Source organism: Aplidium turbinatum, chromosome 3, assembly GCF_918807975.1.
Source record: "Aplidium turbinatum chromosome 3, kaAplTurb1.1, whole genome shotgun sequence".
Lineage (NCBI taxonomy): Eukaryota > Metazoa > Chordata > Ascidiacea > Aplousobranchia > Polyclinidae > Aplidium > Aplidium turbinatum.
In genome coordinates, this window is record NC_137474.1 from 9,922,072 (window position 1) to 9,946,302 (window position 24,231).

Below are 24,231 nucleotides of genomic sequence, written 5' to 3' on the forward strand. Positions count from 1 at the left end.
TCTAGGATTTAGGGGGGGGCAGAGGGTGCAGGTACCCCGGACCCCCGACTTTTAAAAGGCCCCCTACGTGAAAAAAATGTGATTTTGTGTTATTTTTTTTTTCTTTTAGCTTTGGTGGTTTCTGCAAAATGCTGTGCAGTGCTGGATTGATGCTACTGTAGACGTCGAAGGGGTGTTTCGCGCCATAGGCGAATTTTTTTTTACGGGGGCCCCTGATCCAAAAGTGCCCCGGGCCCCCCATCAGTTAAATCCGGCCCTGTGTGAAAATGAAATGCGTTTTTTATCAGATTATAATCAAAATCAAATATCGTAGTCTGAAAGTGCCGGCCCCAGACGTGCCGCCCGGGGTGGTCCGCCCCTCCTTCCCCCCCTAGCTACGCCACTGATTGTCGGACATCTTCAGGCATTGTCTAGGATTTCCAGGCATTGTCGAACATATTCAGTGGTAGATAGGTTTGTTAGGCATTGTCAAACGTTTTCTTGGGTTGTCGATCATTACCAGGTTTTGACAGGTTTGTCAGGCATTGTCGATACTTATGATAGCCAGGTCATTTAAACGCTGCTGTGTTTGTGTACACCGTAAATACGTTTACAACCTACACAAAATAGAAAGGGATCATTCTGCTGCGCATGCAGAGGTGGGAATAAAAATGCATGAAAATGTTCGACAATGCCTGACAAACGTGTCAAAAACCAATAATGATCGACAATGCCTGGAAATCCTAGACATGCTAGGAAATGCCCAACATTGCCTGAAAGTAGCTTAATCTAGAATGCCTGACTACCCCTGAAAATGCTCGACAACCCCTGAAAATGTTCGACAATGCCTGACAAACCCATCAACCACTAATAATGATCAACAATGCCTGGAAATCCTAGACAATGCCTGGAAATTCCCAACAATGCCTGAAAGTAGCTACTCTACAATGCCTGACAACCCCTGAAAATGCTCGACAATCCCTGAATATGTTCGATAATGCCTGAAAATGTTCGACAATGCCTCACAAGCCTGTCGACCACTGATAATGATCGACAATGCCTGTAAATCCTACACAATGCCTAGAAATTCCCAACAATGCCTGAAAGTAGTTAGCCTACTCTACAATACCTGAAACCCCTGAAAATGTTCGACAACCCCTGAAAATGCTCCACAACCCCCCCAAAAAGCCGACAATGCCTGACAATGCCAGACAATGGGTATTTAGAGGTACCCTCTGTGACTGTGATTTGTTTTCAATCGCCAGAATCTCCATAAAGCAGTCCATGCGGAACGAGAATGTGACGTCATCACAAGCAATCCATACGTCAACTTGAAAACGAAAAAAGTTTTATTTAAACAAAAACCAAAAAAATATATTAGAAATAAAGTTGTTTTGCTGTGCCAAGTTTGAAGTCAATGCATACAGCCATAGCTACGCTGTTAGCCTTCAAACATCGTTACGCACCACTGAGTTGCATATCTATATATAAGATATCTATGCTTAAACCAACCATAGATGAAGTCATCTATGCTTAAACAGTCATAACTCTGGTACCGATTGTCCAGTTTTAATACATTTTTTTTTAATTTTTCTGCTGAAGATGTGCTTTCAGATAATCTAGATATCAGCATACTAGGTTAAAAGTAAAGGGGTTTTAAAGGGGATTTTTGTAATTTTTTTATGAAAAGTTGTTGCTAAGCAACGTCGAATAACTTTCAAGACGTTGATCGAAAAAAAATTTTATACATATTTTTGAAAGCAGCATTACAAACCCATGCAGAAAAGTCATAATATAGAAGAAAACGAAAGAAAGTCCGGGGATTGGGGAGGTCTAATTCATAAAGTAAAAATGTCTAGGTATTATAACAAATTTGTGTATTGGATAATGTGTAAAATATATTGAATTTTATTAAAAAATTTCTTAAGACTAAATGTTCATGTCTATTTAAATATTTGTGTTTCTGGAGTGCCCCCCAATCAAAATTGTCAGCTGTGATATCTGAATGTGCTGCAAATGTTGTTTGATGAAAATAAATCAACCTTTTTACACAACACTATACAAAACTAGGTAAACAAGCGAATTGTTGGAAGTTCTTCTGTGGTCCAAAAGAAAATTACTTAAAACACAGCTTCAATTGTCGCTCAAACGTTTACAGAAATCCAGTTTTTATTTAATGAATACACAACATGATAACTTGATATAATTTGGACTCGTCGTACATTTTCCTTGAATATGTACGATAATTTTTTGAATGAATTTGAGATAATACAAAGTGTGTGTCTTCATCAAAAACTTATTATTAAGCCTATAAAACTGCATAAATTCTGACCAAAACTAGATGAAAATTGTCAGATTGCTCTGGGGTCTAAGACCCCTACCACACTAGTCTGCTTTTTTCGGAGTTCAATTTTTATTTTGTTTTACAGAATTTGTTTAGTTGAAACTGCAGTGCCCTTGAAAAAAATTTAGATCCGCTACTGAACCAATTCAAAGTATAAATATTTCAGATACTTTTTGAAGGTGGTTAATTAAGGTTTTTGTTGGTAAAAAGTAAAAAATAACAGAAAATTCTATGAAGAAATTGTCTGCTACTTTTGGAATCATCTGCTTCTATTATTTGCTCAGTGGTGTAGAATATGGTAAGGATAGCTACCAAAATGTCTTTCATGACCTGCAAAAATATGTTTATTATGCTTACTTGCTTTTCTAAAGTAGAAAATACATTGCGACTGTTGTAGAAGCCTACCCGCTATCGACACTAGAATTCGGCTTAGACAATACTCCGTCGTAAAATACTTCACTTAAGTCCACTTGACACTTTTAGGTGAAATTAAACAAATGGCCGGTAGCAGATTTAAAAAAAATATGCCAGCATAATACGTTACACCAGGGGTGAGCAACCTTTTTAACGCAAAGGTTAGTTGAGAAAATGCAATGCTTACTGAAAGGGCCGCACTACAAATAAAGACTGATTTTTATTTTCCACTTTTACTAGAAAATATTGCAACTACACTTTCGTGTAGAATATCATTTGTAAATGTGTACACACGTAAATGTTCAACATGCAAATAAAAATATGTAATAACATAAGTGAATGTTAGCTGAAAGAAGAGTATAGGCCAGTGGTTCCCAACCAGGGGGGGGGATTTGGTTTTTGGATTGTAAACCTTTTTAAACGTAGTAAGTTGGCCTAGACTAGAGCGTTAAAGAGGAAGTTATTATTAGATTAACTTTTGATTATTTGAGCAACTATGCACTGACATGGATGCAGACTATCACATAGGCCTACTTCTGTGTCATGCAAATACTCGATGGCTTTCAGAGGAAACATAACCAAGCAAGTGTTTGAGCTCAGAGACAAACTTAAATTATTTTTTGACCTTTTTATGAAATTGGAATTTGTTTCATTGTTGAATGATGACAGATGGATTAGCTTAGATTCCTTGCTTATTTGGTTGATATGTGTAGTCCATTGAATATAAACTAAATCTGAAAAGGCAAGGGAAAAACACCAATATACGGTATATATTCAATCGCCATCTCCGTTTACAGCAGATTGCGCATCAATTTGGGTTATCTGTATCCATGAGCCATTGACATATTGATACCATGTAAATTTATAAACTGTAGCCTACTGCTTCCATGCTGGCTTAAGGCAGGTTGGAAGAGAGTGATTGATTTTTGTCACTGTCATTAGGGGATTGTCTTAGATACGGTACTAGAAGGCTCTGCTGTCCAGGTCGTGGGGGACTACGTTTTGTCTGGCCGCTACCAGCCGCCTACCACCGTGGCTTGGGTGGCCCTTCCAAGAGCAGATGCCAGTAGCCTACCCCTCAGCATTATTAAAAGATGCTTTGGAAGCGTTCACCAGCAAGCTTGAAAATTGAAAGAGAAAAGTTAGATTTGAACAATTAAACATATTACTATGTTTAAAGAGTTATCATCGGTGTTGGTTGTTGACGGCGAAAAACAAGTTCTTCCAGAGCTGGAAAAAGAATTGATTTTGCAACATCTCACAGCAGTAGAATTGGAATTCATTTGATATTTTCTTGAAATTTATGACGATGATCTTGATTTAATACGATTTATGACGATGATCTTGATTAAATTCATTCACATTGTTGATGGAAAAACTTCCTGATAAATTACAGGATGAATTTTTAGAACTCAAAACGGATTCTTGCAATAGACAAATTCAGAGAAAAATCAATCACTGGATTTTGGCCATTTAATGTGCAATTCTTATCCCAAAGGGGTGCAACCAGGTTTGCTTGCAACCAGGGGTGCAATGGTGCATCCTTCTGTTTGCTTCCACTTATCTATGCAAATAAGGTTTTTCAAATTTTCCGAATGAAAACAAAACAGAGAAGCAAATTAGATGTGGAGAATGATATTCGTTGTGCTCTTTCCAATAGTCTTCCGGCATTCATGAGTTGTCGAAACAAAAAATCACAAGCTCTACACAGACTGAAATGTATTGACTCTTATATTTTGAATTTATTCTTTGAAGAAAATTTTTTTCAGCAAGGTTCTTCATTAAAAAAAATTATTTTAATATGTAAAGGAATATTACAGGCTAAAAAGCTTGTTACTAGTCTAGTGAAAGTTTAGTTTATTTTCCAAGACTTAGATTAAACTATTAATGTAAACGAGTTTTTAACAAACTAAACTGATAAGGGGGGGGGGGGGGAGGGATTTAAATTTGAATATCGACTAAAAGGGTCCACCGGATAAAAAAGGTTGGGAACCACTGGCTTAGTCAATGACTGAACGAAAAAAAAAAAAGTTTATGAAATTTTAGGCCAGCAACGAATTTAAAGGCACTTGCTTGGTCACGTACCCCAATCAATTTTATAAATAAAAATATATTCTCTTACTTTGTTCCTTCAACCACAAAAAATGTATTTGTTTAGCTGTTTTTTAGTCAATAGGAAGTTAGTGCTTAAGGCAGACACCTTGTCTCTTATAACCTAAAAACATTTCTAGTTTCAAGCAAAAGTATTTGGATCTGCGATGTTTCTTTAACGGGCCAGCTTATTAGTTTAGGGCAGGAGTCGGCAAACTGCGGCCCGCGGACAAACTTTTGTGGCCCTCGAACGATCTTACTTTTAGTGCATAAACTAAAGTTTCATCATTATGTACTCATGAATTTATTTTATGTCATAACAAGAAGCCCTTTAACATGTGTCCCGACATTACTCGGTAACTCCCATGTACGCTACAAAATCTCTCAAATTTGAAAAATGAATTACGCAAAGAATAAACTTCGCACTCACCTGTCAGATCGTCATTTGAATGACGTATTGCAAATATCATCAACAAAGTTGCCAGATGATTTAAACACCTTGGCTATGACACAGAAACAACATCATCCTTCACATTGATAAGTGATAAGTAAATAAAAACAAAGCATTATGTTTTAATACGTGTTTGATAATAAATATGAAAGGCAACAAACACGTCTCATTGTGCAATAGCCACAGGAATAGGAGTTGCAGCTACGCCATAGATTTAAGGATAATGTGGCGATTGTTTATAGGTTGAAATTTATGCGGCCCGCATGTTACCGAAAGTTTGTAGATTTGGCCCAGTAGTACAGAAAGTTTCCCGACCCCTGGTTTAGGGTCTGCTTATATGCCGAAGCTATAGAGTCTTAACAGCAGAGTCTTTTCAAAGAGAAAAGATTTTCTTATCCGTTTGTTGGAAACGCAATTTGACGCAATACTGCAGTAAACAGTTGTTTTATAATTTTGCAAACAATTGCAATGTGCTCAGTTAAAACGATGTGTGAATTTTACTGAAACTAAACAGATAAATTTCTATTATCATGAGCAGCAGACTTGATATGACACATTTTTTTCAATGTGTTCTGTTGAGTACCAATGCATTCAGCTGATGTGCAATATCTGGGTTTAAATGTAGTAACCTTAATTCACTTAAAAATTGTTTAACTTTTGCATGAAAGCATTGGCCTCTACAATGGGTCTGCTACTATTCGGTGAGTCCGATTAGGTGAGTTCCTAACCTCTAACCCCTAACCCTAAAACGGCAATGATAATTAGGCTACGGTACCCTATAATTTAAAAAAAAAATTGAAAAAATCCCCCGTTAAGGGATCGGACTCACCGAAACGGGCCATTCCGCTATACAACAGAGAAGGGGATTTGAAGGCTCGCAGCGATTGCCTTATTCTCATGACACTACCAGGGCGGTAGTTTGTAGTGCTTTAAACATGTGGTTCTTTTTTAAATCGTAGAAAGTTTTGTAGTGCAGCTGGTAACTACAATGAGCTACATAAGACAGTAGAGCATATTTAAAGAATACTTGTTTACAAAGACAGTTGAAAAGTTACCAGTAAGCTGTTTTTTTTAACAAAGCCTTTGTAGTAGGCTAGATGTAAAGCAAGTATATGGGTAGTTGAATTAACAAGCAACCATGAGCATGCTGTGAATATCCACTCCAGGCCTGATGCTAATAGCGCAATGCAAGTTATCAGTAACAAGATTTATTAAACTACTATCGGTGCCAATTGTCATTTTACGATAAAGACAGATCATTTACGATAAACAAAAGCCCTTCTATTGTCAGACGCAATAAAAGCATTCGTATCCCCTGCTCTACAATTCTAAATGTGTGATGATTCATCATCTTTTCCTTTAACCATTCCCTCTATCTACTACAATATATCATCATGGCATGCCTGAAGGTGGACATTGACTTCCTTGCCTTCCCGTCCAATTAATCTAAATCTTCAACCACCAGGTGTAAGCCTAGATACGACAAACAAAACAAAAAAATCATGGCTACCTAGAGATGCGGCTTGATATGTTACATATTGCACACTTTTCCATATTTTGCCAACTTTTGGTAACTGTCTGAACAATTTTTTTTTTTAAAACAATATTTTTACATCTTTTTTACTGTCTTCCCTAGGTGACAATTTATAAGTTTTGGCATGACCACTAACCAGGCTTTGAAAAACAATTACAATTTAATTTAGACAATTTCAGTCAGACAGTCACTTGCTAACAGTCTAATTGGACATTTTTTGACTTAGTTTTTCTAGTTTTTTGCTACTTCTCCAAAGCAACAAAAAGTTTTAATAAATTTCAGTCAGACAGTAGGAGTAGCGGAAGTCACATGCTGCAAAATGTAACAAATCAGACCCCTCCTCCATGTAGCCTTGGTATCATGTTGGTCTATAGTGGGCCTGTTAATAAATTACTAGGCTACGTTGGACGTTTATTGCTTTAGATAAGTGTATTGTCTTGTTACGCAAAATCTTAGTGTAACATTTTGTGCTTTGTTTAACGGTTGTCATAAGCGTGCACATTCAGGAGCTTCATTTTGTCAAAAATCAAACGCATGTTTCTATTTATTTTCACAGCTGTGATCCTGCCCACTCTAAACTTGTATCTCATGAGCTTAGATGCACCAACTTTTTTCATTGGAATCGTGATGTCATCATTTAGTTTGTCTGGACTTTTGGGCGCTCCTGTATTTGGATACATCGCTGACCGAACCAGATCGACGAAGGCTGCCGTGATCATTAGTAATATGTTTGAAATTGGAGGTAATTCTACTACTACTTAAACAGGAAGCGTTTATGTGCTAACAAAACAGCAATGAAAATTTTAAACAAAGATGGTGTATGTGCAGTAGGGAGAGCCATCGAGAACAGATCGCTTAGAACAGTGGTTCTCAACCTTTTTGTTTTGGCGGACCCCTTTTGGTACCTTCGAAGCGGTCGCGGACCCCCAAAAAAATTTTATCTGAAAATTTGGTATATCGCTTTTCCTGTAATTATAATGGAATCAAATGTTTTATGAGTTTCGAAACGACAAACTTAAAAGAATTTGGTGAACTCGCGACACACTTATGACTATTGATGACATTAGAGAAAATATGTTATGAGCTTTATGTTGGCACATCAAAAATCAGTAGGCTAAATAATCTATAATTATGTTGATTTGATGTTCTTCTATAAATTTTATCAAAAACCAATAGAATTTTGCGACCGTTACAAACAATTTCTTCCTTTTTTCGTTTCTAATCAATATTAATTCGTTATAATCTTTGTCATCGCAAAACTGTGAGTGGTGATAGACTGCTGACCAACGTTTGTATTTTTAAGTTAAGCATTGACCAATAGACTACTGTCTCAAAAAAATTAAGTTGAACATAGCCTTATTAAAAAATTAATTCATTTATATGATATTTTTTAGTTAGAAACCAAACCTTTGAACTTTCAAAGGACATCGCACCGGTTTGTTGGGAAGTACAGTTTGAAAATTACGGTAGCCTAATACACAAATAAAGCACAACCAACCAATTTTTACATTTCGTAATTTATCAATCATGCTGCAAACTCGCAAGCTTTCACGGACCCCCTGAAATCGCTTCGCGGACCCCAAGGGGTCCGCGGACCCCCAGTTGAGAACCACTGGCTTAGAAACTCGAGATTCTTAGGAGGTTTGTCGAGTAAATGGCAAAATCAAAAACCATTTTTAAATTGAACGCCACGAAGACGGTGCACAACAGGGTCCAACTAATCAGTAAATCACCCCATTCCAGGGATATTGCAGCACTGGCGTATATTCAGGATGTGTGTGCCGCACAGGCGCACACCCATCAAGCATGGTTGATTCATCAACCATCACACAGTTAAACTCAGTCAGTAATAAAGCTTGGGATGCATGACAGTCCAGTTTTTCACTGTCTCTTGTAAAACATAAAAATCAGTGTTGTACGCGTCATTGAAATAATTTGACGGCGTCAGCGTCCAGCGCAAATTGCCTAAAAACTTTACGGCGTAAAGGACTGCGTAAGCTCTTAAAGAAATTGACGGCGTCAGCGCTAATTTGTAGCGCTATTTTTTGCCAGCGTCTCATAAAACGGAAATATTTCAACCAAGTTCAGGCTAACAATAGCTATAAATAAAGAGCAGGTATTATGTTTTGAGACTGTATTGTAATTAGCTGCTCAGCCTATATATTTAGTTATTTCCTTGCAGAAAAACAAGCATTTCAAAACGTTTGTCTGACAATTTGCTGCGTTTAGGACGCATAGCCTATTCAGGGGCGCCGGAGCGATTTTTGGCTGGAGAGGCAGGAGTATGAAAAAAGAGCACTTTTGTTGCTGAAAGGCCAATTTTTTTTAAGTTTGAAGATAAGATATAGCGATAATGCTCATCTATCAGCTCATTATCGAGTAATGATACAAGCGTCCGCTATACAAAAAACAATGGCACGTAAGGGCATCATGCTATTTTATAATGATGTAATATAACTTACTGTGATGGAGAATTTTGTGTCGTGAGTATGATTTTGAGGCAAAAATAGAACATTATAATTAGGCTAAAAGCGAATAGCATAAATTGTTATATTGCAAAGTGTGCAGTAGCTTATATGACCTTAATAGGGCACCATTGCCCCCTCTTCCCTCCCCATCTACAGAAATTTGAGGGCAGGGGGGCATCCGCTCCCCTGCTCCCCCTCGCTTCCGGCGCCCCTGCGCATTAGGGTGGCCAAAAAAAGTCGAAATTTTTTATTTTTGTTTGCACACCCTCTCATTTGAGGAGGATTCATGAAAAAATGACACTGTGAAAATTTGAAGTCAATCCGACAAGAGGAAGTACTCTCCCACCGACCTATAAATTTGCTTTCTTTGGCAAAATTTCGAGAACCCCCCAAATTTTTTTTTTCATTTTTTTTACATAACAGGCCTCAAAATTCACGGCAAACATGTCCGCCGTCACAGCATGTGATGTCCGCAAGAAGTACCATCTAGATCGGTGATATTTATCCGCTGAGAATTCACAGGAACTAGCAATACAAATCGTCATTGCATAGCACGAACAATTGTTGCGAGAATATAATTTCCAGGTCAGGGGCCATATCAGCTGCCTGTACAGGGTGTGGTTCTTTGCCATCTCTACTACAAGGTGAAGGTCAAAAGGTTACACTGCCACTTGCTTGCAGTACAGTTGCAGATGAAGTGATGTTCTTGTGGGTGAAAGCTAATATTGCTACCACCACAAAGATTCACGTTGTTGTCAAACTGAAACCCATCCATCAAGAGCATATTCGAGTATCAAAGCACAAAAATAGGCGAAATTCAGCTTCCCAGTAGACCTCAGAAGCTGACTTCACCCAGAGCTTAAGTGCATTATTTGATGATGCACATGCTGACTGGGACCGCCGCACAACAATACCAGAAAACTGCCAGTTTTTGATAGACCAAGGTGGTACACGACAGATGGTGATTACAACAGAGGACCCAATGTATCGGCGAGCTGCTGCAAAGTCTATTATATAGAAAGCGCAAAGATGATGAACAGAGGCGCAACAGAAATCGCATTGATCCAGTACCATGAATTGCTGCTGCTCTCTCATCTGATAATTCCTCAGCAGATTATGAAGATTCTTCCTGTGACCCACTGTTTGATTGATTGAATCTTTATCCTCGGACTGGGAAAGCTTCTTGCAGAGCTTAATCTTGGTAGTTTCACATACTTGTAGAGGCTTTGAATCATTGACTCAGGCCCAGCCACTGAGATTGACCGGGTGAAGTTTCTGATTGTTAAAGTCTTGTTGCCGGTGAATCGTTCCATCCATTAGATGCTGCTGAATGGAGAGCAATCCTTAACATCGGACTGAGAAAGCTTCTTGCAGAGCTTAATCCTGGCAGTTTCGCATACTTGTAGAGGTTTCGGATCACTGACGCAGGCCCGGTCACCGAGATTGACAGAGTGAAGTTTCCGATTGTTGAAGTGTTGTTGCCGGGGAACTATTCCATCCATTAGATGCCGCTGAATGGAGAGCAGTCCTTAACGTGCGTTGCTCAAGCGCACACCCCGAGAGTCGAACCAGCGCCGCTTGATCTTGAAGCTTAGTTCCAGAAGTCACGCGCTAACCAACTGAGCTATCGGGGCGATCACAGCTCCACCATAAATCTAAATAACACCAAAACAAAAGAAAACCCAGCAGGAGCAGCCGTTACCAAAATGCTGCATTGTCGATAAATAATCCACTGTTTAATGCAGCACTGGACAGAACTCTAACATCAAGTCATCAAGCAATGATGATCGTCACTCCTGCTCCTGTAGCAGCTGGAGTTGATAAATGAATCGACAATGTCACGTTCCTCTTTGAAGAATGCTCGGAACACCTCACGTGAAATCCTTGCAGCTGCAGTGCGGCAAAAATTTAAACCAACAGTTCCACTTGTTGCTCATTTTGATGGTAAATTTTTGACTAATGCCACTGGCACAAAATGCGACTGTTTGGCCATTGTAGTTTCTGGTATGCATGTTGAGAAACTGCTTGGTATTCCGAAGATGCATGTTGGAACGGGATCACTAATGGGCCAAAATGTAGTGGAATTCATACACGAGTGGGAAGGTGTAGCAGAGCATTTAGCTGCACTTTGTTTTGACACAACATCACGCAATACCGGAATCCACACTGGAGCTATCACTGTCGTGCAACAGGCATTTAATCGAAGGCTGCTATTTCTTGCATGCCGACACCATATGTTTGAAATATGTGCTTCTGCAGTGTTTGATAACTTTCATTCTTCAAGAGGGCCAGAAATAAACCTGTTCAGCCGTTTCAAGGCTCAATGCACTTGTGCTACATCAGTGAGGATCTTACTGCACTGCCTTTATTAAGTGATAATATCAAAATGATGAAAAGAAGGCAATTGTTAATGCTCTTAAGAAACACCCATTTCCCAAAGATGTTCGTCGTGTCGCCCCAACCAAAACTGTCAAGTTTCAACATCTCTCTTTGGTACAATTTGTATCACAGCGTTAATCTTTTCGAGTTACTTCATTTGTCAAAAGAATTTCTAACTGCTTCTGTCGACACATGGCGCATGATCGTCAAGATTACAAAGAAGCATGCAAACTTGTGCATGATCTCAAAGTCGTCAATGATTGTGCAGAACAGGCAGTCAAATTAGCTACTGACTTCAATGGAGTCCTTACAAAAAATGAACAACAGCGCCAGCTCCTCTATCAGGTGGTCAAGCACCACAGAATGCTGCTTCCAACAAGTGCATGTGAAAGCCAACATGCAAACAGCACCACTAAATAAAGTCAACAGCTTGACTCTTTGCAAACATTTCTTTTGCATTTTCTGGGCAATGTGTTGCCACCTGAAGCCTTGCGATCGTGATTGGTGAACGTACTTTTATGCGGTTTTTGCTAAAGTTTAGTGCATTTAATTTCATGGGTCTGCTACTATTCGGTGAGTCCGATTCGGTGAGTTCCTAACCCCTAACCCTAAAACGGCAATGATAATTAGGCTACGGTACCCAATATTTAAAAAAAAATTCAAAAAACCACTGAATAGGGAATCGGACTCACCGAATTGGACTCACCGAATCGGACTCACCGAAACATGCCATTCCGTAATTTCATACCAAATGCATGTTAATGTGATTTATTTTTTGTATTATTCATGTTTTTCTGCATATGGAAACACTTGTTGTATCATAAATTCTGAGTAAAGCAATGGTTAACACAAAAATGCTGCAACTGCAAAGTAGATAAGTCAAAAAAGAATTATGTCACATATTCAAGGAATTTTGATGAATTTTGATGAATTATGCCACATAAAGCAAATTTAGAGGTCGGTGGGAGAGCACTTCCTCTTCTTGAATTGACTTCAAATTTTTACAGTGTCATTTTTTCATGAATCCTCCTCAAATGAGAGGGTGTGCGAACAAAAATAGAAAAATTCGATTTTTTCTGGCCACCCTACTGCGCATATTGTCCTTTCCAAGTGAAAACATGCGTTCCACAGCAGCGCTGGTTGGTATTGGTGTGTTGTATTTCAAAAACAAGTTGAAAACGTTTAATCGGAAAGGTATCACTGTTCCAAGCGTGCTGTGATAGTTTAGCATGTATAAATCTTTTAACGAGGTCCACTGCACCAACATCGCTCTTTTCAGGGGCATAGAGCTCTTGAAATAAAGTATATTCAACGTCCGCGATGCCATTCATGGATTTTTTGCTTTCAGTCTCTGATCCCTCGTTCTCAATACGTGGGCGATCACCATTTGGCGAACTTCTTCCGCTTGTATTCCAGGGAGCCATTCCAACCAACGCAAAAACTGGTAATTCGGATGAGTTGCGCTGGCCAGAATACATTGTGAAACGAGATTTTCCATGAAAACAAAAAATGACGCTTAGCGCTTGACGCTTAAAATCGGCAAAATAGTTGACGGCGCTATCACTTCCGTCAACTGAAAAATAAATTGACGGCGCTAGCCTCAGCGTCAACTAAAAGTTGACGCCGTCAAATGACGCCGTCAACGTACAACACTGATAAAAATATATTGGAAACCTCTCATTTTGCACTTGAAAATAGACTTGTCTGCCGCATGGCATCCAAGTAAGTAAACTGCTAAAACTTTGGTAGCCTATATAAAAGGTGAAAGCAGGGTTTGGGCATTGCAGGTAGGTAGGTATAAAAGTGAAGGCAGGGAATATGGACTACTCATGTACAGGGCCTCCGAGAGAAGTCAGCACTGGTCGGGAAACAATACGAAAAATAGGCCCCATAATATTTTTTAGCAAATATATATACAACTGATTTGTATCTTGCTTTGCATGTTCATGTTAAGCTGAAATTAGCCTACTTTCCTCAGCATGAAAAGAAGTTTGTTCAATGTAAAAATCATCAATAATCACTGGATTACATTTACAGCAAAAATGCCATTGAGGCTAACTATTTTGTCTAGAAAGCTTTGTAAACACACAATAGGACTACAGGCAACGAAAATAGTTCAACCAAGCATTTAATTCAGGAGTGTCCAAACTTTTTCCCACGCGAGCCAGATTTGATAATAAGTGTTCGAGGGCCAACAGCCACAATAATTTTTCTGAAAACTGCAAGTTGAATTTATATGATTTTTGTGTGTCTGTAGGCCAAAAATAACACATTGTACAACAACAGGCGCGGCCATACAAAAACGTCTCCTGGGCCGGAGTTGGCCCGCGGGCCGGACTTTGGACATCCCTGATTTAATTAAACCCTGGTGGAAGTATTGGCGATGCCTCAACCGCTTAAGAACTGGTATTGGCAGGTGTAAAACCTTGATGAGACACTGGGGGTATTCCATGAAGAGCACAAGTTGCAAATGCGGACAGGAGTAAACGATGCAACATCTACTCGAATGCCCTGACCTAAAAGCAAGGTGCTCTGCACAGGATTTGGCCGAGTTCAACGATAGAGCAAGAGCCTGCGTGATGCTCTGGGCTACGGCCGTGTGACACACGATGGAGAAGATTTAACCCTTTCTGGACTTTTTGCAATGCAAAGTTACGGATCACAGCATCAAATGATAAAATTTTGCGACGTCTGAATTGATGCACAACATGTATAGTTAGGCTTTTCAATCGGTTTTGAGTCATAGGCCTACTGGAGCGCAAACAATTCTTTACAAATTTCAGTAATTGCTAAAACGACGTTCTCAAAGCGCAACCGTTGGAGGTAGCTACCGGAACACAAAAAAAAATCATAAAACTATTTGGAAAAACCTTTTGAAATATGGGGTGGTTAGTTCTGGTTTGCAGCTGAAGTTTGCTGTGTGGCTTTCTGTCAAAAGTACCAACTCATCCAAAATGTCTTGAAAAATGTCATTGTTGTAGCCTACAAATGGTTTAAATTTGTCCCACATGCCTGCAACTGCACAACAGACATACAATGAAATTTTCATGGAACTTCAAACTCATCGACGATATGTTTGAGTTTGTTGATACATTTGTCAATTCCAACAACTATCGAATCCTTTGCAATGTACGGTAGAATACATTTCCTTCGAATGATTCAGCTATAGTTAAGTGGAGTTATATAAGCGTTCTGTCCTCAGGAAAAGAAAATCATTTTCTTTTATATTTATAATTGCCACTTCAACTTTAGCTTGCGAGTAGTAACCTACTCTTCTCAGCTTTCTCTTACTTAGATTACATCTTCCTTTAATTTTATCAGTGAATCTTGTTTAGGACCGTAATACACATAGCCTAATGCAAAGCAGTCACAAATTTAAAACTGCTAGTTGTAGGCTACTTTAGCATTGACTCAGCTTCCGATCAAGCTCTTGGTTCCAACTTGATGCATTTAAGAAACGTCTTTAGAGCTTCAATTGCAAAAGGGTAATGTGAAGCATTGGGTTTGACTGCACCACGCCTTGATTACCCTCAAGTCAATTTTCTTTGCAAGATGATAAGACAGTTTTCTTTGGATTTTTCAGAATTTTTTCTCTGACTGGGCTATAACTTTAAAGATGCCACAAGCTTACAAATAATCAATTACTCCAAAAATGATGACATTTGAACAACGCTGTCTGTAGGCAACATTATGAATTCCAACTAGATTTAAGCAACAACATCCATAAACAAAAAACTCAAATAAAGAAAAAACTCTCATCACCTTCCAAAATCACATCATGAGAAGCATGACCACCAAACGGCTACTTGACCACACGAAAACAGAAGATCTTTTAACTATGACAAAATTACATCCAATTGCAGCAATAAGTTACTAAAATCAAAAGTTTTAAAACTGTTCGGCCACACTAAAAGATCACAATTCGGAATCATCAAAGTTTGCACAGAAGGAAAAGTAGAAGAAAAAAGAAAACGTGGCAGACAACCAAAACGATGGCAAGACAACATCCAATCATGGACCGGACTCAACTTGGCGACACTGGGCGAGCTGGCTCAAATCGCCACTCTTGGAAGCAAATAATTCATGTTGATGCGCAATCTGCTGCAGGCGGAGATGATGACTGATGATGATAATCTATAAACAAAAAATATACAGGATTTACTTTCTTTAATCGTGCTTGGACTGATGGCTTTAACTTTCCCAGATAACTTATGTTGAATACAACTTCCTATGCCTGGCCAACGCAGATTTTGAAGTTAAGGTTCAGTTGTCAAGCAAAAGTAGTTCCCGCTTAGCTAAACCAGCACCAGTTTTCAAGTTGAAACTATCAATACAATCGAAACCGTTCAGTGATACAGAAATCATTTCAGCTTCAGATTTTACGCCTTGAAGTTGTTCAACATCGCCTACCTTAACATAAAAATGATTTGTTCTTGATGAGAAGCATCTAGAGTGACATTTACAATGATTGAGAAATACTTGGAACTACGCACTTCATTTAAGAATTTGTTGATTATTTAGTTGGTACATTTTTACTTTAGTAGCCTACTAAAAGTGGGCCCCTCTCAAAAGTGCAAAAACAAAAAAAACTACTCGTTTTTCCTTTACAATGTTTTGCTAGGGTGGAAACTGGCCCGACTTCCCCCCCTCTAGGAGCTACTGCTCATGTATGAGGTAAGTATCAGGGCACAGAGAAGGCAGAACAGGTAGGGTGTTAGCCTAGGCCAGGGGTCGGCAACCTACGGCCCGCGGGCCGGATCCGGCCCGCCAAGCAAAATTATCCGGCCCGCAGCATTTTTGCAAATTGTAGTTGGCAGGCCAAAACGAACATCCCATTATTTTATGCTGCCATTTGGTTTTACATAACAGAATTAAGATTACTAAATGTTATGTAAAACTTTCGCAATTTTTACTTTTCCATATTTATCCGTAACGCTCACTTGTAATCACGTAGCCTGTGTACTTATGCCGCAACAATGCTTAGTTAGGGCATTGTCGCCATTTTGAATTTCCTTGATATTCTTTCTCTGCGAACTGCATTTTAGAGAGAGCGACGTTGCAGGCCTGACAGATAGTTTGATAGATTTGAAGTTTTAAGAATTAGTTTGTTTGAAGGTTGATAATTTAGAAATATGTGTAGCTTAGGAAGCAGGAATTGGCCTTTTTAGTGACAGCCGGTCCAGACTTTTAAATTACTTTATTTTTTAGAGTTATAATTTACTCCCAGTTCCATTTTTCCGTTTTTTTCAACAAGTGATTCTTGTCTTTGAAGAATTTGCTGCTTGTTAGAATCCACCAAGCATAGGAAATTATCACAAAGCGCCTTTGTACCCGCGACCTATCGATCACGGGTCGCTTTGTTATAGTAAACTAGGTTTGGGGCAAAATTTAGCTTAAGCTTGCAGAAGGTAGCATCAAGGTACTTGGCAGTTTCACCTTGAAGTCCGGTTATATTAGCCTATTTACTGCATGCTAGTTGCAGGCTACATGAGTTGCGTTAGTAATAGTCAATTAACCGTATATTTAACGGCAAGTTGAGAACACAACTTACTGATGACCACTTGCAAGATGTTATGATTCTTGCCTCATCCAACCTATCACCTGACCTTCAGAAACTTTCTAGCAGGAAACAACATCAAATATCACATTAATGTTGTGCTGTCAATAAATAAAGTACTTGATGTTTTTCGTTACCAATTGTTACTAATTTTCTTTATATTAATCTATATAAGCCTATAGTAGCTAAATATGGAGATACTCTGATAACAACGCCAATTTTAACAATATTATGAAAAGTAAAGAAAACGGAAGTGCAAATGGAAAACTTGTACGGCCCGTTGACATCTGCGCAGTTTTGTTTTGGCCCGCGACTGAAGAAAGGTTGCCGACCCCTGGCCTAGGCCTACTGACTGATGCAAGTATTGGGTTTTGTTTCAGTAATAAAATTATTCACAATAAGTGAAGTGGAGGGAAATTTTAAACACAAATCGCAATTTATTACGGATACTCACTACTCAGTAGGCTACAGTAATTCGTACTTCGTAGTGGTAGTGGTAGCCTGCCGGTCATATTTTTCATTGATTGATTGAATACAGATAATGATTAGTATTCAGTACCAATGGCAGTTTATCAATTAATTGCAGTTAATTGGTCTATAACAGTTATAACATGGCCGCATATACTCGATCTGCTGATTCGGTGTTCCTCTTTGCCAAAGAAATGAATAAGCTGGTTCTTCCCACCAGTGGTGCTGTTCTCCGATATTGCGCCCGAGTAAAGAAGAAGAAGTTCTTTTATTTTGCATCATCAGCACATGCGAAAAAACAAAACAATACAAGATTACAATATGAGCTAGGTTGTTTGCTGATGACGATGGGAGTGACAGAAGGACCAAACTGGTCATCGAGTCTGCCACACCCGTGTGGTGGTGTCATGGCTTATTTAAAATGGAACGGTGTCGAAGTTGAACGCAAATAATGATTGATTGATTTGATTGATAGATATATATATTATATACAACATAAAAAAACAATACACATACGAAATTTAACAGTGCAATATACAAAAAAACAAAAAAAAACAACAACAAAAAAAACAACAAAAAAACAGAACTACTAGAAATGATGCAAAAATACAAAATGGCATATACAATATACATACAACACAGCATACTGGTAAGACAAAAGCAAATATACAGTAATTAGCGAGATACGGTGAGAATAAGTAGAAGCAGTTTGATGGTACTATAGGCTATCAGTTACTTATACTCAGACATTAAGTGCAGTTTTAATTTTTTAGAAAACATACTAATTGTTTGCAGTTTTCTTAGCTGTTCCGGTAATTTGTTCCAAGTGTTTGTTCCAAGAAATTTAATTGAGCGTTGACCAAGCTTTGTACGCATTCTTGGTTTGAAAAGCATATCTTTCTTAGCACCTCTGGTATTATAGTTATGAGTTTCCTTACTAGGACGAAAGTACTCAAAAAAAATTGCTGGTAGATGTCCTTTATTGCTTTTATAAACAAACTTGCATACTTCTATTAAAAACATGTCTTCGATTTGTAGCAAGTTGCTTTTATTGAAAAGAGATTTGGTGGGAATTCTGTCCTTAATCTTGGTGAAGTTTAAACAGCGAATGATGCGATTGTGTACTAGATTTAAAGGATACAGTTCCGTTTTAGACGCACGACCCCAACAGATAATACCATACATTAGATGGGAGTGAACTAGAGCATAGTAAACTGCTCTTAATGTCTGGGAATTTACGTACTTTCTTAATCGATATAGAGCACCACAGCTTTGAGAAAGTTTTGTTGAGATTATATTGATGTGCTGTTTCCATGATAACGACTCATCAAATGTTATTCCTAAGTATTTGTAGGTGTTTGTGCGTTGCAATCTGGTATTTTGAAAAGTTATTTCTAGATTTGAATTTTCTCGGACAAACTTTGACCCAAACAACATGTATTTGGTTTTGCTTACATTAATTGTTAACTTGTTTGTATGCATCCAGTTTTGAATCATTAGGAGGTTAGAATTCACTTTTTCTTGCAATAAAGTAGAATACAAAATCAAGAATACAAAATCATGAAGAGGGACACTGGAGATTTGAAGGAGGAAATGGGGCTGCGCGAAATGGCGCAGCAGTGGTGACTAAGATAACAAGTATGATACTGTATTACGGTATATCTACATTCTACGATTTCGCCACAATGGCGATCATCACACGTAAGGGAGTGATCAAGAAGATCCTGAAGGAATGGGCCATGGTTAAGATGAAGAATAAAATCCCCACGGCGAGAAAGACGGCTTAATGGAAAGCTTCAATGAAGGCCAGTCTTTGCTTCGACACTCTCTTCGACGTCATTGACGACAAATTGCTGTATTCACGCGAGGTTGATTTTGTTATGGACCAACGAGGAGCAACGTGGTTTCATTGGAAACGTCGATTGGGAGGCGGTAGAATCTGAAGAAGAGGGACGAGCGGAAGGAGCAACTGCTTTCGAGAGAGAAGCGAGAAAACGAGCGGAAGGAAGACGAAGAATGTACTCACGACTCGGATGATGACAATACAGAAGAAACTCCCAGAAGGCGCTTCCTTTCAGAGTGCTCGATCTCCAGAGAATAACTCGAAGAAGAGCAGGAGCGATATACTTTCAATATTCGTACAGTTGCGCATGAGGCGGAAAGTTATGGAATTACGAGTCGAGCAGCAGCTGCCCTCGCAACCGCAACATTACTGGACACAAAAGATGATTTCAATTCGACGATTGTAGTCAACAAAAACAAGCTCGTTCGTTCACAAAAAACGACTTCGTTAAGAGATGAATCACTTCGCTTCCAGTTCGCTGGGCACAGTAGTCTAAGGCCTTTACTTTGACTGAGGAAAGGATAAAACCCTTCTTTGATTGTGTTTGACTGTTTAGCGTCGTTTTGTGTATTTTCTATTTTTTAAAGGGATACTAAAGGAAAAACCTGATTTGGCGATTGCACACGTTCTTTGTGTTTAACATGCTACCATAAAACGATTTTCAATAAAATTTTGCCCCATTGCGGTCTGATCAGCATTCCGCGTGTGCTTTAGTCAGAGCTTTCAAAACGGAAATGGGCGAAGCGTGCGACTGCACAGTCTACGTCACTATAGACTAGCAATCAGCTGATCGAGCAATAGTTGTTACGTACTTATTAAAAAAGTCAAAAGTGTTTGACGCATCGCAATACAGGCAACAATAGTGACCTGCAAACATATCAGCGAAAAATAGGCTCCAATAACAGGGAGAAAGAAACCAGGCACCATGAAACAAACGCTTGTGGAAATCACTGACAAAAACATTTCTATCGTAACTCAGTCTCAGTAACTCAGCAGTCTTCCCTCTAAAAAAGCAAATGAGTTGATTTTTCATCTTTTTTGTTAGATTCTATAAACCGTCTTTGATTTTATTAGACAACTGTCACTTGCGGTGCTTATCAGCATGGCAAAAAATTGTTGATTAACAACATTTTGCAGCACTAAGCTAAATAATTTCATAGTACAACCAGAAAAAGTCTTTAAATTTACATATGATATAATATTTTGCCAATTAATTATAAATTGAGTTGGCACACCGCCCTATTTTGCCAACAAAAACTTGCATAAAGGGAACACTGCTCGTAAAACACAATATTAATGTTGAAACGTACACTTGTGTTTACATGACATTTACAAATTTAAAATAAGCAACCCTATGCTCACAGACAATTTCGAAATTCGAAAACAGACGTTTTAATCAACCACTGGTACAGTGTGGCTGGATATTGCATTGAAATAACTTTAAGCGACCCCCACCTAGAACTACAATCTGATTGGTCGGTCGGTGCAAACGTATGCAAAGCAAAAATATGCTTCCCGGAAAGTATTTTTTGCCTTCATGCGCTTTAACTCCTCAAGAAAAGTTTTTTTGGTTATACTTGTACGCTGATACCTTCCCCGGACCGCACATAACAGCGTGGCGGGCGCCAGTTGGTGACCCCTGATATAGAGCAACAACAGATTTTACATCTGCACTTCAAAGCAACTTGATACTGTGTCAGTCATAGCAGCTTTATTCTACATTGCATTTTAATGTATTTTTCAAACTAATATTAATGAGAGCCTGTTCTTTGCAGGCAACTTCATGTACTTTGCTGGTGGAAACCGTTACCTGATATTAGGAAGTCGACTTATAGCTGGAGTTGGTCCCGCTTCAGGTTCATCCCTTTTCGGAATGGTAACCCGGTCCACTTCAGAGGAAGAACGAACTGCCACTATTTCTATTTTAATAGCTTTGCGACAATTTGGTCTGGTAATTGGACCAACGTTTAATTTAATTCTTAGAGAATTACATTTTTGGATTGGCCCGTTTGAAGTTAATGCTTACACATCTCCAGGAATTTTCATGGCGTTACTATTCATCATCCACACGTTTTTGATGATATTTTTTTATCGGGATCTTGACTCAAATCCCACTGACAGTGTTACAATTCACCACGAACATGAATATAAAAGAGTAAGGCCAAAAACGTATGGCACTACATGTGAAGAAGATTCACCCAGAGCTCAAATTGAGAATGGAGATACAGACAGGAATCTCGAAACAGTTGTGGAGTATACATATTCGTTTTGGTCCTATGTGTACCAAGGTGAGTGTCATGCAATATTATATACAGTAGGCTCATGCTTTTATGTTTAGCTTAAAGTAAAAGCAAGAATATAAAAAAAATAATAATTTGAAGACATTTTAGTTAGTTTATGAAATTAAATAGTCCACAACAGTCTTGCTGTTAAAGTAAGACATGCTTAATACAAAAGCGCTTGAAACTGAATTTCAGCTACAGAGACTTTTTTCGTTGTCAAAGTCTTCTATTTTGACTTGGCCTTGAATTAATTTTCATTTAACTAATTTCGATTAGTTTCGAACAGCCTTTCACGGGGTCAAAGTTCGTTTGGTTTAGCGCACATTTTCTTGCTTTTGTTTTAAATTCAGTTTCACGATGCAGTTTTTTTCGTCTTGCCAAAAGACAATGACAGCCGACCTTCGGATCGGAGACGGCACGTGATGATGATGAAAAGACACTTTGCTTTAAACCAGGAGTGCCCAAAGTTTTTTAGCCACATGTCGCATTTCGTTTTTTGCGAGTCTTGGTGATAGCGTTAAAATTTCACTCTTTTTTCCTGAAAATCGGCCTAAGCTTTAAGATTGTATATTCTAGAACACAAACGAGGGCTGCAGACACTGTTCCCGCGGCCGCACTTTGGGCACCGGCACCGCTGCTTTAAACTTTCCTGTTTTGAGTTATTGAACTTCAATCGCGAGGGTGTAATGATCATTATCAAATGTTGATGCATAACCGTTTGAAATACTGACATAACTTTTCAAGCATTGTTTGTAGCTAAGTTTAAATTTATTTCAGATTTGGTTCGAGAGGAAGTTGTCGTTTGTCTATCCTTGACATTTGTTCTTACGTTTGTCCAAAGTGGGATGGAAACGATGGTCACACCGATAACTCACCAGCTTTTCGACTGGGAAGATTTTTCTAATAGCATATATTTTCTTGTTTGTGGCATCATTGTGAGTAGATTGTTGTTTTATGCTGCGATTATTTTATAACAAACCACTGACATGACTAGTTAAGTGGTTAAACGCTTCGTCAGTTGCTCTTTGGCGTATTTGTGATCTGCAGGTCGCTTCAGCAGATGAGGTTTATTAACCAATCAGAAAGCAAGATTTAAATCAGCTGATTGCAGGCATGTGACTTATGCATGTTAAGTGAAGTGCATGAACGTTTCGCCGTCGGCAGCTTGGTTTAGCGGTTTGAGGGTTAATGTTAAGGGAGTAGCCATTTCGATGGTGTGGGAGATGAGTTCGATTCCCACCCCTGCCATTAGGCCTACTATTTTTCTTCTGTAATTACCAAACAATATTCAAAGCAAGAATCAACACTCTGGCTGAGTGCGAGGAGGGTCTCTTGTAGTCAGCTGGTTTATCAGAAAAATTATCCTATGTTAAAGTGTTTGCTGGTCAAAATAACCTATCTACCTGGAAAATGAAATAATTTCCAAGGAACACTATAAGCTATCACCAAGTGGTAACTTTACTTTGTCAATCTTGCTGACCGGGCCGCAAAATTTTTTTCCCACGAACTTTTTGTCTCATTTGCACATTTCTGTAAGTGTAGCCATTACTGGTTACCACGCGGCGCGCGTAACTGTTTTTACCGATTTTCGCCCTTCAGGTCCAAATCTAAACATTGAACTTGAAAAAAAAAACGTAGCTTGGAGACACACCTAGTCTAGTCAAGTTTAAAAAAGTTGAGAAAAAAATTGATTCTGGTGACTAGTCTAAAAGTGAGATTTTCCGAATTGATTAAGAATTAACCCTAACCTTACTTTTTTTGAAAAGCTTTTGTGCACCGCAAAAATTAATACAAAGAAAGATAAATTGGCTTCGATGGCGTCGAACCGATGTCCTCACAAACATAAGGCAAAAGGCGAAACCACTGAACCAAACACGCCAACGAAAAATGTTTGCATTCACACAGTATAAATACAAACTCTATGCGAAGTAACAAAAAGTTCGTGGGAAAAATTTTCGCTGCCGGGCCCACGTCAGTGATTCAAAGCCTTCACAGTTCACACGAATGCAAAACTGCCTGGGTTAAGCTACCAAAAAGTTTTGTTTTGGTCCAAGAAGCTGTTAGATTTCGCATCATATCTTTCCATCACACTTTTTTTGCCACATAGAGTGTCATCGATTTCTTGTGCTTCTGACCAAATAAGTTTGTTTTGCTAATTTTTCATAGTAATTTTTATGCTGTATGTTGTTGATGCAAATATGATCATTGAGAATTTGCATGCTTAAAGCATTGTAAAAGCATCGCATGCTTAAAAAAAAATTGACCACAAAACCAGGGATGCACAGAAGATACGGAGATCAAGTTACCCTTACTACGTAGCGTAGCAGACTTGGACAACTAGATAAATCTAGTTGTCTAATTTGATGAATTAGAGCGAAATGTCAGTAATTCTAATCTAATTTAGAAAAATTAAAAAGTTCT

At 38.6% G+C, this 24,231-nt stretch overlaps 1 protein-coding gene across 2 annotated transcripts in view; it reads left to right on the forward strand.

Moving 5' to 3' along the window:
* The first annotated feature begins 1,781 nt into the window (after positions 1-1,781).
* The window catches only part of LOC145766078 (major facilitator superfamily domain-containing protein 8-like), a 30,243-nt gene continuing 7,793 nt past the window's right edge, over positions 1,782-24,231 (forward strand). Inside the window, exons 1-4 of one of the 2 annotated variants that reach the window (XM_082577735.1) lie at positions 1,782-1,838; positions 7,370-7,555; positions 21,304-21,816; positions 22,588-22,745. In XM_082577735.1, the coding sequence (XP_082433861.1) occupies positions 7,402-7,555; positions 21,304-21,816; positions 22,588-22,745 (825 nt within the window). In that variant the 5' untranslated portion in view covers positions 1,782-1,838; positions 7,370-7,401. Of the gene's footprint in view, positions 1,839-2,504; positions 2,622-7,369; positions 7,556-21,303; positions 21,817-22,587; positions 22,746-24,231 lie in introns of those variants that run through there. The other variant, XM_082577734.1, reaches the window with a different exon arrangement.